The sequence below is a fragment of the Staurois parvus genome, unplaced genomic scaffold, assembly GCF_062004578.1.
Source record: "Staurois parvus isolate SC_StPar_1 unplaced genomic scaffold, SC_StPar_1.0 ptg001506l, whole genome shotgun sequence".
In the NCBI taxonomy this organism is placed as follows: Eukaryota; Metazoa; Chordata; class Amphibia; order Anura; family Ranidae; genus Staurois; species Staurois parvus.
The window spans coordinates 377,094-394,759 of record NW_028319302.1 but is presented as its reverse complement, the minus strand read 5'-3'; the positions used below and the strand labels follow the sequence as shown (position 1 = coordinate 394,759).

Below are 17,666 nucleotides of genomic sequence, written 5' to 3'. Positions count from 1 at the left end.
GGGGGGGAAGGGGAAGAGGAACAGCAACAATGACTCCATGAGCGTTCAACAAGTTTACAACAGCTCCTACGTGCTGCGTACAAAGGGCTATTGACAATATCCTTAGCGCATAGTACATAAATCAGGGGAAAAGGAGTGATTCGTCAAAGTTAGGCGGGAGGAAACGCTCTACCCAGGGGCCTTTACCATCTTCTAAATTCAAATAAAAAAAAGACTTCAGTGCACTTATGTTTTAAAGTATAATTAATCGTGCTTGGCTGCCCACACAGAGCTATGTATTCGTTGACAGTTTCCTTTGAATGAATGTCTACAAGTACCATCAGCCACTGTGCCTGATGGCTTGTAGTTCTCAATGAACTATGAAGGCGCTGGTGAGCATTCTTTTAGTCCATTGATCTTCCAGCTGTCAAGTAACTGCTTAATTGTACAAGGTACGGAAAGACAGCTGTTCTGAGAGTCTGCAGGAGCTTGAGATTGCACCCACGATCTGCTGATGGCAGGTGCAATGCTCAGCTGCCGTTTTTAGAAAAAATCTATTTTTCTGCAAAAAAAAGTGCATTTATTTAATTTTTTTTGCAAAATGTGAATTTATTCTTTCGGCTGACCAAACCTAACCCCTCCTCAGATGCATTCTTACAGAAATTTGATGCCCCCCTCCCCCCATGATTGTTACTTTCAGAGCTGCAAGTTTCCCTTTCCTGGCCTCACCTGCACAGTACAACCCCATAGATTACCATGGGGCTTCCTTGTGGTCACAAGGTAGACAAAGTTTATGGGGACTGCGCAGGCATGGCCAAGAGAGACTTTCACTGCTGAATGTAAACGAACAGCGGAGGCCACATCCATCGGATCTTGGTAAGTATTTGTATAGGGAGGGGGCAGGTGAGATCAAAGAGGCAAACAGGATAAGTGCACTTTGAAAGTGCCCTTATTCTTTAAATGTTCTTTTCCTAGATTTACACAAATGATCCTCATTTCCTAATAAATGCTTGGCTGTTACTATGTATCTTTTTGCCTCTGATCTCTCACACCTTAAAATGCCCCAAGTTTTATATCCCAAAGGGTAATGTCCCTTCTTATTTTGCATAATGAGCTGTTGCATTTCCTATGAGCACAAGGATTTATCATATGGACTGAAGAAAAGCCCCCTCAGCACCATGGAGCTTGTGCTCAAAGCACAATGAAACCCCTAAATGAGTTGTATATACACTGCTCAAAAAATTTAAAGGAACACTTTTTGATCAGAGTATAGAATCAAGTCAGTTAAACTCCTGGGATATTGATCTGGTCAGGTAAGTAGCAGAGGGGGTTGTTAATCCGTTTCAGTTGGTTTGGTGTTAATAAAATTAACAACAGGTGCACTAGATGGGCAACAATGAGACAACCCACAAAACAGGAATGGCTTTACAGGTGGAGGCCACTGACATTTTTTTCCCTACTCCATATTTCCTGACTGTTTTTCACTAGTTTTGCATTTGGCTAGGGCCAGTGTCACTACTGATAGCATGAGGCGATACCTGGACCCTACAGAGGTTGCACGGGCAGTCCAACTCCTCCAGGGTGGCACATCAATACGTGCCATTGCCAGAAGGTTTGCTGTGTCTCCCAGCACAGTCTCCAGAGCATGGAGGAGATTCCAGGAAACAGGCAGTTACTCTAGGAGAGCTGGACAGGGCCATAGAAGGTCCTCTAACCCATCCGCAGGACCGTTATCTGCTCTTTTGTGCAAGGAGGAACAGGATGAGCACTGCCAGAGCCCTACAAAATGATCTCCAGCAGGCCACTGGTGTAAATGTCTGACCAAACAAACAGAAACAGACTTCATAAGGGTGGCCTGAGGTCCCGGCATCCTCTAGTGGGCCCTGTGCTCACTGCCTGGTACCATAGAGCTCAATTGTCATTTGCCATTGAGCACCAGAATTGGTAGGTCCACCACTGGCCCCCTGTGCTTTTCACAGATGAGAGCAGGTTCACCCTGAGCACATGTGACAGACATGAAAGGGTCTGGAGAAGTAATGGAGAACGTTCTGCTGCCTGTAACATTGCTCAGCATGACAGTTTTGGTGGTGGGTCAGTGATGATCTGGGGAGGCATATCCATGGAGGGACACATAGACCTCTACATGCTAGACAATGACACCCTGACTGCCTTAAGGAATCAGGATGAAATCCTTGGACCTATTGTCAAACCCTACACTGGTGCACTGGGTCCTGGGTTCCTTCTGGTGCACGAAAATGCCCGGCCTTCTGTGGGGAGAGTATGCAGGCAGTTCCTGGAGGATGAAGGAATTGATACCACTGAATGGCCCCCACGCTCTGCTGACCTAAATCCAATAGAACACCTCTGGGATGTCATTTTTCGGTCCATCCAACGCCACCAGGTTGCACCTCAGACTATCCAGGAGCTCAGTGATGCCCTGGTACAGATCTCAGAGAAAATACCCCAGACCACCATCTGCCATCTCATTAGGAGCATGTCATGACATTGTCAGGCATGCGTATAAGCACGTGGGGGCCATACAAACTACTGAGGACTATTTTGAGTTGCTGTAATGAAATTTCATCAAAATGGACTAGCCTCCTGCATCATTTTTTCACTTTGATTTTCAGGTTTTCCTTGAATTCAGTCCTCTGTAGGTTAATAATTTTCATTTCCATCAAATGATTGGGGCATCCTTACATTTCTAACACATTACCTCGTCCATTTCAGTATAGATATCCAACATGATACTTTTCCCCATTGAGATCTTATGTGCTTTCATAGTGTTCCTTATAAGTTTTTTGAGCAGTATATTTTTGAGCTCTTCTGTTCCCGGAATGAGTCTGTACTGAAGCCAGGGACAGGCAGGGAATTTGCATTTTCAGAAGGTCAAGCAATGGCAGTCTCTGTATTTCTGTGCACAGGTTTTCTTCATATGTGATTTTAGTAGTGGCAACCTGACACTGCCCTAAAGCTTTACTGTAAAGTGCTGATTATACAGTTAGCTCGCTAATATTCCATATATTTTGCACAACAATTTCATTGATTACATTTGCAGACTGCACAAACCTCCATTTACATATTTCTGAAAGTCTATAAAATCTACTGTGCAGTGTTAGGTTCACCTGAGCACACTCATCGTCTTGTTTCATTGTAATAAAATTGCCATGTATTTTATCCTTCAGCCCCCCAGCACTGGAGGAAGCACCACACGTCTCTGATTCTGAGGATGAAGGGGAACTTTTCTTGAAGAAACAAGAAGATTTTGAAAGAAAATATAACTTTCGATTTGAAGAGCCAGATTCTGATTTGGTATGTATAACTGTAAATGAATGAACTTGGATTGCGTGTGTGCAAAGTGCTGCTTAGGTGCTCTGCAAGTTGCTAGATAAAGAGCAAGTGTAGGAGCTTGTCCTTTTGTTTTTAGTCGTGTCTGGATCAGAAGAGTCTAATGCTGGCCTTACACCTGTAGAATTTCATTCAAACATTTGAGTGAAAAATCATAAAATTCGCTCCTGCGGCCATTCGATGGTACCTTCATGCACTCAACTAATTTTGAACGACTTTTCGTTTTAGTACCATGTCAATGTCTACAAATGTTCTACTTCCAGATTAACTTTGACAAGCAGGTGTGCATATGATATTTAACAATTTTTCTAATCTGAATGCATGCTTGAGAATGCCACAAAAAAAAGCCTGGTTACAATATGCTTGACAACACCTTGACACTGGTTCGGGCATACTGTAATCTGGAGTGATGAGACCAAACTAGAGCTTTATGGTCACAACCATAAGGTCTGTTTGAAGAGGGGTCAACAGTGACAAGAATACCATCCCCACTGTGAAGCATAGTGGTGGCTCACGACAATTTGCATTCTTCTGCACGAATGCTGCGCATGCCACGCTCTTGGACTTGACAATGACCCTAAGCACATGGCTAAGTTGCTTAGGAATTACTTTGCAAAGAATAACTTTGCTATAAGCAAGCATTTACCTGAATGACATCGATTCATTCAGGGGTTTTTTTTTTTGTGCTTAGCTGTGATTTGGCCACAGCTAATCACATGACGTGCATGTGATTAGCTGTGACCATTCACAGCTAGACACTAGTATACAATGGATAGCATGAATGAAGCCATCCATTGTATACAACTGTCATGTGACCTGCTGTGATTGGTCACATGGTAACGGCAACGGGGGCCGGTACTCAGATCTGTCATCGCCCGTGTCCGAGGTACACGGCCGGTGACAGATTGCGCCGCTGCGCGGCTCTGCAAGCACGCAAACTGCGCATGTGCGGGAGGACGCCATATGGCGGCCTCCCGGAAAGCTAGTGCATTTTTCCGGACGCCATTCGACCATAGGCCGGGCGTCAAATGGTTAAAAATGGTACATACTGTATGCTACCAATTCTCCAAGGGTATGCAAAATTTTGAGCACAACTGTATGTTTGTGTATGCAGTCTATAGTAAATTCTTCCTTTCTGTGTTTGCAGATTAAGACTTTTCCTAGAACCATCTCTCAGTCGGTGAGAATGAAAGATGATCGGAGGAAGAGGAAACGAGAGGAGATAAAGGACAGGAAAAAGAAGGTGAGACCAGGAATTTTTTTTTCTGCAGGAGGGGAACAGATGAGTCGGGGGAGCAGTTGGAAGCACTTCAGCGGCCATTTTGTTCTGTTCTGTCTGCAGGAGAAAGAGAAGAAGGAGGAGGAGCTGAAGCAGCTGAAGAACCTGAAGAGGAAGGAATTACAGGACAAGCTGAAGAAGCTTCGGGAGCTGACGGGAGATCAGAATCTCGAGGTTACTGAGGAAGACCTGCTTGAAGATTTTGACCCAGAAAAACATGACCTAATTATGCAGGTAAATTCATTTTAATTTTCCTGTGAGGAATAAAAAAAGATGTCCTATCAGGAAAGCAGTTTACTCTTCCCTGGGGGCAGAATAGATTAATTTTGAGGGGAAATTTGTCGAAAGGTATCTTCAAAATAATGTTTAAAAATGAAACCAGGGATATTTGGTGAATAAAGTAAATAAATGGCCGTTGCCCCGGTGTTCCTGATACTGCTTCACCTGCCTGGTTGCTGCCTGTGTCTGGAACCCAATGCTTGCTTGTGCTGTTACAAAATAGCCAATATTTGTATACCAGTCCTATCATTACATTGTTATTAGGGCTTTAATTCTTTCTTGCATGAAATGGTTGAAATTTTTGGATGTAGTCAGGCTGACATTTTAGTTCGTAGACACTAGTGCAAACACTGCCATTGTCCTCCACATGATTTAAATGTCTTACTTGAATAATGAATACCCATTGGCCATTATCATACGAGTATATTAACCACTTCAATTCCGGACACTTGCACCCCCTTCCTGCCCAGGCCAATTGTCAGCTTTCAGCGCTATCACACTTTAAATGCGCGGTCATGCAACACTGTACCCATATGAATATTTTAGCATTTTTTTTTGAGACAGATAAAACTTTATTTTGGTGGCATTTATTCACCACTGGGATATTTATTTTTTGCTATATAAATGAAAAACTCCAACAATTTTGAAAAAAAGTGTTTCTTATAAAATTTTGCAAATAAATAATCTTTCTTCATAAATCTTGGCCAAAATGTAGTCCGCTATCTTTTTAGTAAAAACAAAAAAACTCAAATTAGTTTATAACCAAAAATTATAATTTTTTTTTTTATTTGTTTACATTTTTATTTTTTTTTTTTTATATTATGTGTTGTGTTTTTGTTGTGACACTATACTTGTGGGGCCAAATAATATAAGTGGTGAAGCGCTCAACTTAAATAATCAAACCTAGTGCAATATCCCCATATATAAATATTAAATCCCTAGTGATATAACAATACACAAATAATACCTCTTAGGTTATGCAAATAATACTGATAAATAATACATAGAAAACTAGTGCAATATCCTCATATATATAAAGAATATATATCCCTGGTGATATAGTGATAAATAATATCTCTTAAACTGTGCAAAAGGTGAAATACATTGATTATTGAAATAAATTAAAATGGTGATGCCACACTGTGCAAAATAATGGCAAAGTGTTCAAATAATGTCACTCCATGCTGCAATAGTGCTCTTCGTGAAAATCTTGACGTGACTCCCCTCAATAGCAGAAATGCCCCCTCACCTTCCACATTCGACCCTTGCGGGTCACAGAGCTTTTTATATATATATCTCTGTCAGATGTTAATCTCCTCCACTGCCTCCACCGACCATGATCCTCCTCCAGGCAGTAAGTACCACTCCAATTACTCCCCTCATACACCGAACTTTGCCAGATAATACTCTCCTCCACTGCCACCACCGACCAAGATCCTCCTCCAGGCAGTAAGTAATATTCCAATACCCCTCACACAATGGACTCAGACACAGAGCGATTCATATAGAAAGACAAAAGCAGACCTCCATAGTGCAACACTGTTTTAATAGACTAATCCGATACAGTGAAACATTACACTCACATGTCCTCACAAATCGAAAAGCAGTTTCCCATATGCTATGGGTGTATACAGGAGTCCAAAAACTGTTTTTGGACTCCTGTATACACCCATAGCATATGGGAAACTGCTTTTCGATTTGTGAGGACATGTGAGTGTAATGTTTCACTGTATCGGATTAGTCTATTAAAACAGTGTTGCACTATGGAGGTCTGCTTTTGTCTTTCTATATGAATCGCTCTGTGTCTGAGTCCATTGTGTGAGGGGTATTGGAATATTACTTACTGCCTGGAGGAGGATCTTGGTCGGTGGTGGCAGTGGAGGAGAGTATTATCTGGCAAAGTTCGGTGTATGAGGGGAGTAATTGGAGTGGTACTTACTGCCTGGAGGAGGATCATGGTCGGTGGAGGCAGTGGAGGAGATTAACATCTGACAGAGATATATATATAAAAAGCTCTGTGACCCGCAAGGGTCGAATGTGGAAGGTGAGGGGGCATTTCTGCTATTGAGGGGAGTCACGTCAAGATTTTCACGAAGAGCACTATTGCAGCATGGAGTGACATTATTTGAACACTTTGCCATTATTTTGCACAGTGTGGCATAACCATTTTAATTTATTTCAATAATCAATGTATTTCACCTTTTGCACAGTTTAAGAGATATTAGTTATCACTATATCACCAGGGATATATATTCTTTATATATATGAGGATATTGCACTAGTTTTCTATGTATTATTTATCAGTATTATTTGCATAACCTAAGAGGTATTATTTGTGTATTGTTATATCACTAGGGATTTAATATTTATATATGGGGATATTGCACTAGGTTTGATTATTTAAGTTGAGCGCTTCACCACTTATATTATTTGGTTTCACATATCTTGCGGTATAGAGAATGGGTGATAGCAGCTAACTCACTAGGTCCTGTGGAGCGCAGGGGGATTTCTGTATTTTATACTTGTGGGGGGTGATGATTTTTTTTTTTTTTTTTTTTGCACTGATTGCTTTTACACCCATAATGGCTGTAAAAGCAATCATTTCTATTTCTCTGTGCCTGCATTCTTGCAGCCATTGAGAAATACTGTGAGAGCTATGATTGGTCACAGCTTGTCACATGGTACAAGGCTGTTGTGAATAGCCTTATACCATGTGATCTCTGTGATCATTCACAGATTTCACTAGTAGTAAGCAATGATGTCAGGAAGTGACATCTTGTTTACTACTGCTCATGTGATCACGGATTGGCCAATCCGTGATCACATGAATCGGGACCTCACACAGAGGACCCGTACAGTGATCGGAGGACACAGCAGGCACTGGATCGCAGTGCCGCGCGCTCCCAGGTTGTGAATGTGGGTGACGTTTAGAAATGTCAACCCGCTTCAGCAGTGCTCCCGTCCGGCCATTTATAGACATGGGCCGGATGGGAAGTGCTTAAATAGCAGCTCTACACAGACCTTACACCTGTAAGCAAAGCTTTAGGAACTTTTTTTTTTTTTTTAACGTCCGCAAACGTACGAAAAACCCGTAAGTGAATCACAAAAAACGTGCAAGTGCGAAACACCACACAAAGTGCACTTAGGGGTGTGCTTTGTCCTTCCTCCAAAGGGGATGGACCTCTACCCTGATCCCCCAGGACACGAAGCTCCTGACAGGGACAAGGTTCCCATTTGGTCCACCTAGCCAAAAGGCCTGGCGGACCACCGTTCCTTGTGGCCAGCCGAAGCCAGCCACTCAGTACTTGGCCAGGGGTTCTCCCGAAGAGAAAACCCCCTAGGGACAGGGGAGGAAGGAACCAAAAGGCCACACATCCTCCCCCTAGACTTCAGGGTAGGCCCGAGGACCCACACCCTCCATCCTGTGAGGAAATAAAACACACACATAAGGTGAAAGTGACAAACAGTGGGAGAAATAATAAATTAAATAAATAAAAAGTGGTCGTGCCAAATGTGCACAGACCAGGCCCTGAGGCCTGTAGCAAAAATTGCCCCGAACTTAGCCAGAAGGCCTGGTCCTGAGGGCGCTGTGCAGAAAAAGTGTTTAAACACAGCCAGGTGTTACTAAGAGCACCCCTGAGGCGACCACTCAGGGGGCACTGGTTTGCGGACTTTCTGCCTTCCCGGCTCCTGGCCAGACAAGGTAGATCCGTTCAAATTAGGAGGAACTGGGCCCCTCCGGTCTTCCTGGGGGAATTACTCTTGGGGCCCAACAGCCTGTGGGTGCCTCGATTTCTGTTTCAGCCGGTACTAGCTGTCAGGACCCCCATCATGCCAGCAGGGGTACTATACAAACAGTCATCCCTGCAAAGCTAGAATGACCGTGGAGCACCCCTGCTGGACACTGATAAGAACAGATACTACACTTGATCTTAGCCAAAAGGCCGAGAAGCTTTAGGAACTGCTATGCAGGTAATACAACACTTCCCTGGCAGCTGTCAGGGGCATGGGTGATATCAGGGGCGAAGGTGGGTGAAGTGGATGTGTCTTTCTGGAAGAGAGGGCCTCCAAAACATTTGGAAGTGTCAAAGGTGGCTGAAAATATTATTGTTAAATGACAGGACAATGGGAGAAGCTAAGGACAACGCAGAGAGCCTAGGGATATGTTAAGCCTGATGTTTATAGGATGGTGACAAGGTCACTTTAAATGCAGAGCCTTGCTTTGCACTCATTTTTGAATAATTTTAGCACTGGGAAATCTCATCTACTGTAAAGAAGCCGATATCTGTGTATTAAAGTCTTGCAACGCGTGTAGTTTACCTTCGAGAATCACTTGAATGGAACCTCAATACCAGTCCACCTCTTGAAATATAACTGGAAAATAACGTAGATACATTTGATTTAGGAGTCAGTGTCCCTTTTGTCAGTCCTTTCCTATCACAACCGTTGTAGAAATGACGGCTGTGCAGAAATACAGTTGGCTTATTTCAGCCAATCAGAAATCATGGAACGGTTATAATCTGACCTGTGAATGATTACACTGTATATGTCAATATCATTCATACTTTAATTATGTAACCTCCTATGTAACGGTTTTATGTTGTTGTAGAAATGCTTTGGGGATGATTATTATGGAGTAGAGGAGGATCAGAAGCCACAGTTTGATGGTGAAGAGGAGTTGGATGGTGAGTCTTGGTACCAAGTATACTTTTACTCTGTTTAATCTAATTACATATTTCTGGGCTCTGGTTTATGGCTCCTGACTCTTGTACAGGGGAGTGGAACTGGGATAACTGGACTGGAGCAGAAGGAGAGGACGGGACTGTTGAGGAGGATGAGTGTGATGATGGAGAAGAAGATGCCGATCTTCACTGCGATGATCCAAACTTTGTGGTAATGTTGTGATTATTACTACTTGAATTGGAAGTAATCGTATCACCTGTTGTACTGTCCATTTAAAGAATGTGTAAACCCAATATTTCATATTCCTGATATGTGCTTGTTGTAGCATGTACTTGTATGAAAATATATGCTGTGCTCTTTTGCATTGCTTCCTCTGTGTGAAATACCTGGTGTTCTTACTAAGTCCTTCTGCTTTCCTTTAAAAAACAAAAAAACAAAAACTGACCACACTAGGCATGCTAGCACAGTATGATCAGTTCTGCTGTGCTAAGAACTAGGCCTGCTCTTCTGCATGGATCAGACCTCTGCTGACACAATCCCCCCCAGCACTCCCATTCACTAGGAAGATCAGTGTATGCTGTTTCTCTTCCCACTAGCTCTCTCAACTAATTTATGCAGCTGAGAACAGAGGGTATGTGATCACTTATAAAACAAAAACAAGGAAAAAAGTATTTAAAATCTTTTTTTTTTTTATATGCATTCACAAATGTTTGCCTTTCATTTCTATATTAAACTTAATGGGTTGTTTTAAAAGCTGAGGTTTTACATATTCTTTAATACTTTGTTCTGTGACTGTTCTGTGAACTGTGCTTTCGTGACATGGCCGGTATCCTGTTAAGTTTCATCTGTCATAGCTGGGGAACTTTGCCTTGTAATCACAGCTCAGCTTTGTCAAACCATATTTTTGGATATGCCTTTTCTTATTGTTCACCTTGATCTATTCAAGCTTAAAAACCAGGTTACATACATGTGTCTCTACAAGGGATGACTCCTGCACTGTGCAGACCTTTCCTGTTCTACAGACCGGTCACTGCTACTTGCTCTTCTTGTGCAGGGTGACTGATCCTCTCTCCTTTAATACAGACCGGTCGCTGCTGCTTGCTCTTCTTGTGCAGGGTGACTGATCCTCTCTCCTTTAATACAGACCGGTCGCTGCTGCTTGCTCTTCTTGTGCAGGGTGACTGATCCTCTCTCCTTTAATACAGACCGGTCGCTGCTGCTTGCTCTTATTGTGCAGGGTGACTGATCCTCTCTCCTTTAATACAGACCGGTCGCTGCTGCTTGCTCTTATTGTGCAGGGTGACTGATCCTCTCTCCTTTAATACAGACCGGTCGCTGCTGCTTGCTCTTCTTGTGCAGGGTAACTGATCCTCTGTCCTTTAATACAGACCGGTCACTGCTACTTGCTATTTTTGTGCAGGGCGACTGATCCTTACTACTCTAATACAGACCGGTCACTGCTACTTGCTCTTCTTGTGCAGGGTGACTGATCCTCTCTCCTTTAATACAGACCAGTCGCTGCTACTTGCTCTTCTTGTGCAGGGTGACTGATCCTCACTCCTTTAATACGGACCGGTCCCTGCTACTTTCTTTTTTGTGCAGGGTGGCTGATCCTCCATGCTGTAATACAGACCAGTCACTGCTGCTATCTTTTGTGCAGAGTGGCAGCTCTTGTATCTGCCCCCATGTAGTTTTTGCAGGCAGCCTATAATAGGATGACCTCCTGCATCCCACCTGCAACTGTAAACTCTGCACAGTCTATGCATAGTGCTCTGATCATATTAATTAATATAAATGTAAACAGGCAAAATAATATATATATAGATAATCAGTGACACACTGTGTACATAATATCTAGTGATAGGATACTATAAGGGTCTAAGACCCCAGATCTCTATAAACGTGCTATAATCCTATTATATTAACAAGTGAGAAACCAGTGAAACAACGCACATCCACAAAGTGTAAACCATATAATAAATGTGAATATATCCGAAGCAGGATAAGATGGTAGTGAATGATAGTCCAACTGGAACTTACAAGTGGTGAGTCTATAACTGAGCCCTGAGGAAATCACGTGGTTACCGTGACGTAACGCGATGGCTTGTAGGGAAATGCTAACATTGGGCAAGAGTTGCATTGGTCACAAGTCATTCCTTTGTTGTTTAGATGGATGCAGACTACAATCCTCAAGAAGCTCCTGCCGCATCACGTAAAGAAAGAAAGAGGCTACGGCTTGAGAGAGAAAAGAGCGCCAAGAGGAGAAAGAAGTCTGTGTTTGCTGAAGCTGTGAGCCAAGATAAACCTGTCTTTAATCCAGGTCAGTTAGATATGCAAGTCTGAGTAATATATTAATGACTGGGGTGTTATGTGTAGGTCAGATTTTGCACAATATGGCTGTGAGTCTCCCACACATTATGGCCAGTGTGTGTTTTTTTTGTTACCTTTATTTGGAGTGCACAAGGATCTACATGTTACTGCAGCTCACTACAACTGGGCTGCGTTGCAGTGTGAAATTAATATTATACAGGATTTATATAGCGCCGACAGTTTGCTCAGCACTTTACAATATAACGGGAGACAATACAGCAACAATACAGTTCAATACAATAGGGATAGGAGGGCCTGATCCTGGGAGCTTACAATCTAGGAGGGAGGGGCTAGTGGTACAAAAGGTAGTAACTGTGGGGGATGGACTGGTAGGAAGAGTAGAAGATTCCATTATTAGCTGAGGGCAGGATAGGCTTCCCTGAAGAGAGAGGTTTTCAGAGATCACCTAAAAGTGAGCAGAGTAGGCGATAGTCTGATAAATTGGGGAAGAGAATTCCAGAGGATGGGAGAAGCTCTGGAGAAGTCCTGGAGACGAGCATGGGAGGAGGAGACAAGGGAGCTAGAGAGCAGAAGGTCATGTGAGGAGCAGAGAGTACGGTTTGGGTGATATTTAGAGACAAGGCCGGTGATGTAATTTGGGGCGGAGTTATAAATGGCTTTATAAGTTATTGTTAATGTTTTGAATTTTATCCGTTGGGTAATGGGTAGCCAGTGGAGGGATTGGCAGAGAGGGGTGGCAGATACAGAACGGTTAGTAAGGTGGATGAGTCTGGCAGCAGCGTTCATGATAGACTGAAGAGGGGATAGCCTGCAATGAAGTCGGCCAATGAGGAGGGAGTTACAATAGTCAAGGCGAGATATAACAAGGGAGTGAATGAGTTGCTTAGTGGTTTCCGGGGTTAGGAACGGGCGTATCTTGGAGATGTTGCGGAGGTGAAGTCTACAAGATTTGGACAGCGAATGGATTTGGGACTGAAAGGACAGATGGGAGTCTAGATTACACCTAGAAAATCATGTGCCCTAGTGGTTATTGACATTCATTTATTGTGGAAAAACACCAGTCACTACACTGTGTGAACGAGGCCTAAAACAGAACTAAAGTATTTTTTTTTTTTTTTTTTTATAAGCAGTTCATTCATGCTTTCCTTTAAATTTGTGTTATATTTTCATTTATCGTTATCCATATGTCATCTTGCAGGGTCTGTTCCATTACCTGTATACGGCATTGGTGCAAAAAGATGAATGTGGTGCTCTTGTCTCAAATGATGTGATTATTTCCTCGCAGAGGTTTCTGTGTGGGGAATACTTTTATTTTTGCCAGGAGCTAGGCTTGTGATAGAGCTGATTCATAAACAGAATATGTATGAGTATACTGATTGGTGACTAGGGTTGACTTTGGAGTTGGTGCAGGGCTTGCAAAGTAACATGAGAGAGACAAACTTCTGTTTGACTTTATTTGCCTGCTTGCTCCAGGCTAGTTGAGAAGTGAGGGACACTCAGGCTACTGGTATTTACTAAAGGAGGCCCCCGAAAGCAGCCTACATATTTTATTCAGTACAGTTTCCCTTTAAGGTGTGTTCCTTCACACAGACACTAACAATCATCAGATAATTATTATTTTTTTTTTTTTGTAACACAGATGATAAAACATTCCAGGAATATGTAGAAGAGTATTACAAGCTAGACCATGAGGATATTGTGGATGATCTGCCGTGTCGATTCAAGTATCGGCAGGTGGTTGCTTGTGACTTTGGACTCAGTACTGAGGAGGTAAGAATGAGGAGCGCTAACCGTATTTCATTTTAAGATGAAAAATGACCCTTGCAGTGAGGAGCCCCCAGCACTGCCAGGCTTTAAATGCGTGTTTTGTATAGGAGGGGTACAGAAAAAAACAACTATACTTTCCCGATCTCTCATTTCCCGACAGCCAGTGATTTTTTTTTCTGTTTTCTGATGCTCTTTTTGGGTGGGCCCTCGGCGTCCTCACTTACACAGCAGGACTGCTGGTCTGGTATTGTATGTAGTGACACCAATGTACTTGGAATTGACAACAGCTTCAGCAGACTGATTATGCAGCTGAAAAAAGCCTTTAGGTGTGATGAGGGAGTTGCTTTTTTATGTTCTCCGTAGTCACACCGCACATTCAACCCTTGCAGGGTGGGGTTGATTTTTTTTTCCAGTTCAGTTTTAAATACCTAAAGTTTTGTTTGCCCAATCTCCGCTATGATTGTGCCTGCTGATTACAGTATAGTGAGAAGGAGCTTTACTTGCATAGTGGAAGCTGTCAAAACTCAACCTGCAGCTGTGTCAGAGATAACATGGCTAAAAGCTAGAAAGGGGTTGATTTTCTTGTGGTTTTTTTTTTAAATTTTTTTATTGTATTTATTTATTACAGGTGCTTATATAGCACCATCAGTTTTTTATTATTATTATTATTATTATTATAATACATGGTTTATATAGCACTATCAGTTTGCGGAGCACTTTATTATTATTATTATTATTATTATTATTATTATTATTATTAAGTGTTCTTGCAAGAACACTTATTGTTATCCCACATATATATTCTTATTCTTATTATAGCCAAATTTACCACCCTAACTCCTCCCACAGTTTTTACACTACATAGACCGTAAGATAAGGAAACGTGTGGATTGTTCCCAATTGGCGTGCTATTACTTTGTGGAACGTGTCGCCGAATGGTTCAAAAAATATTGCAGTTTTTGTGGTGAAATTTTCCCATAGGAATGAATGGAGGAATGACCTAAACTAGAGTGGGAGCTGACAAAAGCTAGAGTGTGAGATGAGAAATCAGAACATGATTTCTAAACTGCCATCACTCCCTCATTTTCAAGCCCACCTACACAAATCTTATATAAAAACGTTCAGCTATCCCTGCTGCCACTAAAAATGTTCACGGCTAAGCCATAGTCCTGATAGTTTTCACAATATGACCATTTGTTTGCAAGTCACGCAGCCCATTGACATTCATTGAAACTCCACTCCCAGCCACCTGAAATTTTAAGGGCCATTTCTAAACTGCGACTGTGCCTTCATTTTTAATATTTCAGAGACATACTATGCAACAAAATGTATGTCTGGGTCTTGTGATTCTCACAATATAAAGCTCTTTGGTGTAGGATTTATAATTTTTAAACTACAACCGTTTGAAGATGGCAACCGCCAGTGAAGTGAGCAAGTTGGAGCAGTTTGTTTTTAACCGCTCTTCTCTGCCCTTGCTGTAGAGTGCGTTGCCATAGAAACCCAGGTGTGGGAGGAGGCAGCAGAGTGACCAAAGCTAGAGTGTGAGCTGAAAAATAAAAGTTGAAATGCATTTCTCACTCTATCAAGCTTGCCATGTGCTTTTTAAATTTGATCAATCAATTGGTTAGTGTAATGTTTACTATCTTTACTCCCTCCAAACACTCCACACAGTTACTCTGCCCACTCCATAAAGTTACTCTGCGCAGTCCAACCTTTTCACAGTTACTCCGCCCACTCCAACCACACAACAGTTACTCCAGCCACTCCAACCACACAATAGTTACTCCGCCCACTCCAACCACACAACAGTTACTCCGCCCACTCCAACCACACAACAGTTACTCCGCCCACTCCAACCACACAACAGTTACTCCGCCCACTCCAACCACACAACAGTTACTCCAGCCACTCCAACCACACAATAGTTACTCCAGCCACTCCAACCACACAACAGTTACTCAAGCCACTCCAACCACACAACAGTTACTAAAGCCACTCCAACCACACAACAGTTACTCCGCCCACTCCAACCACACAACAGTTACTCCGGCCACTCCAACCACACAACAGTTACTCGGGCCACTCCAACCACACAACAGTTACTCCGGCCACTCCAACCACACAACAGTTACTCGGGCCACTCCAACCACACAACAGTTACTCGGGCCACTCCAACCACACAACAGTTACTCGGGCCACTCCAACCACACAACAGTTACTCGGGCCACTCCAACCACACAACAGTTACTCGGGCCACTCCAACCACACAACAGTTACTCGGGCCACTCCAACCACACAACAGTTACTCGGGCCACTCCAACCACACAACAGTTACTCGGGCCACTCCAACCACACAACAGTTACTCGGGCCACTCCAACCACACAACAGTTACTCGGGCCACTCCAACCACACAACAGTTACTCGGGCCACTCCAACCACACAACAGTTACTCCGGCCACTCCAACCACACAACAGTTACTCCGGCCACTCCAACCACACAACAGTTACTCCAGCCACTCCAACCACACAACAGTTACTCCAGCCACTCCAACCACACAACAGTTACTCAAGCCATTCCACCCAGTTACTCCGCCCACTCCAGTTGTAGACTACTGGTGGAGGCAAGAACACTTCACACAATTTCCCCAGAAATTGTAGCTTTTCTAGTTATTATTATTATACAGGATTTATATAGTGCCAACAGCTTACTCAGCGCTTTACAAAATAAGGGAGACAGTACAATTACAATACATTTCAGTCCAGAAGGAATCTGAGGGCTTTACATTTATATTGTATGTCAGTCCATACCCTCAAGGAGTGTACAATCTAAGGTCAGGAGCCAATTAACTTAGCAGCATGTCTTTGGAGTGTCAGAGGAAACCGGAGTACCTAGAGAAAACTCCCACAGGCACAGGGGAAACGTCGAAACTCTGTGCAGGTAGTGCCATGGTGTCTGCTGAACCGGCTGAATTTCAATGCACGTATGGCCACCTTTAGTGTACGATTTAGAAGATTGTCCCTCAATCCATGTGATAACGATCGGATTGGGAGATATTCCTTTGTAGCCTCACCCCCTGCCCAGTAGATCTTCAAGGTGAGGGTAAATTGTACTGTTGTATTTATTTTTCCAAATTGATTCTGTTTTTATTCCTGATACCAGATCAATGGTGTTGAATCTATGCAAAAATGTTGGTTGACTAAGATGATCTGAGTTTTCAATGGTCAGATCATCTGGCTGCCATCTCATGCCTGTGGCCATGCTTAGATTGAATGTTATGGATATACTTGTATCTACCGTGGAATTGGAGTTCAGTAATGTAATCTCCTACAGATCCTGACAGCTGATGACAAGGAACTGAACAGATGGTGTTCACTAAGGAAGACTTGTATGTACAGGTGAGAACCTCCTTGTGTCCACATGTTGGCAGAACCAGTATATATGGGTGAGGGGGATTCAGAAGGAGCCACGGTTCTTCTGTAGAGTGCATTGACCCCATTATTGCTGAACCCCAGGCAAACAGGTAGAAAGTAGAAAAACTGTGGCAACATTCAGTAATTACAGGTCTCCTTTCTGCCCTAGCCAGTGACTGGACAGTAACAGGAGAAGCACCCAGATTTCATCTCTTAGTTACTCTACTTTCTTCTCCTTTCAGCGCAGTGTTCTGCAGCACAACTAATTGGCTTCCTGTGCTGCTTCTCTCTCCCCTTTTTGAGCTCTGCTATATAGGGACTGCAGAAGGCTGGTACCATCATAAATGCATGTACTTGCATTGCTTGTATTTAAAATAACAAACAAGCATTTATATATTGAATAGATGACTGTATTTATTTTCTTTTATGTCTGCCTGGAGTTCAGCTTCTAAGATGGACTGGATTGATCCAGCTTGGCCCTATGTATGTATGCATATCTCATACCTGAGGGCCGCTGGGGAAGCTGACAATCACTGTAGTAGTCAGTGCTAGCCACTATCTTCTAGATCCTGTGCTGAGTGGCTTCCC

The 17,666-nt window shown here is 42.9% G+C and overlaps 1 protein-coding gene and 1 pseudogene across 1 annotated transcript in view; one reads left to right on the top strand and one right to left on the bottom strand.

Moving 5' to 3' along the window:
• Positions 1 to 17,666, top strand: part of KRI1 (KRI1 homolog) — a 41,240-nt gene that overhangs the window by 12,284 nt on the left and 11,290 nt on the right. Inside the window, exons 10-17 of the mRNA XM_089662632.1 lie at positions 3,165 to 3,291; positions 4,475 to 4,570; positions 4,670 to 4,840; positions 9,495 to 9,570; positions 9,660 to 9,778; positions 11,738 to 11,888; positions 13,539 to 13,669; positions 16,999 to 17,063. Of these exons, the coding sequence (XP_089518758.1) occupies positions 3,165 to 3,291; positions 4,475 to 4,570; positions 4,670 to 4,840; positions 9,495 to 9,570; positions 9,660 to 9,778; positions 11,738 to 11,888; positions 13,539 to 13,669; positions 16,999 to 17,063 (936 nt within the window). The remainder of the gene's footprint in view (positions 1 to 3,164; positions 3,292 to 4,474; positions 4,571 to 4,669; positions 4,841 to 9,494; positions 9,571 to 9,659; positions 9,779 to 11,737; positions 11,889 to 13,538; positions 13,670 to 16,998; positions 17,064 to 17,666) is intronic.
• On the bottom strand, positions 8,664 to 8,841 carry LOC149435467 (U2 spliceosomal RNA; annotated as a pseudogene).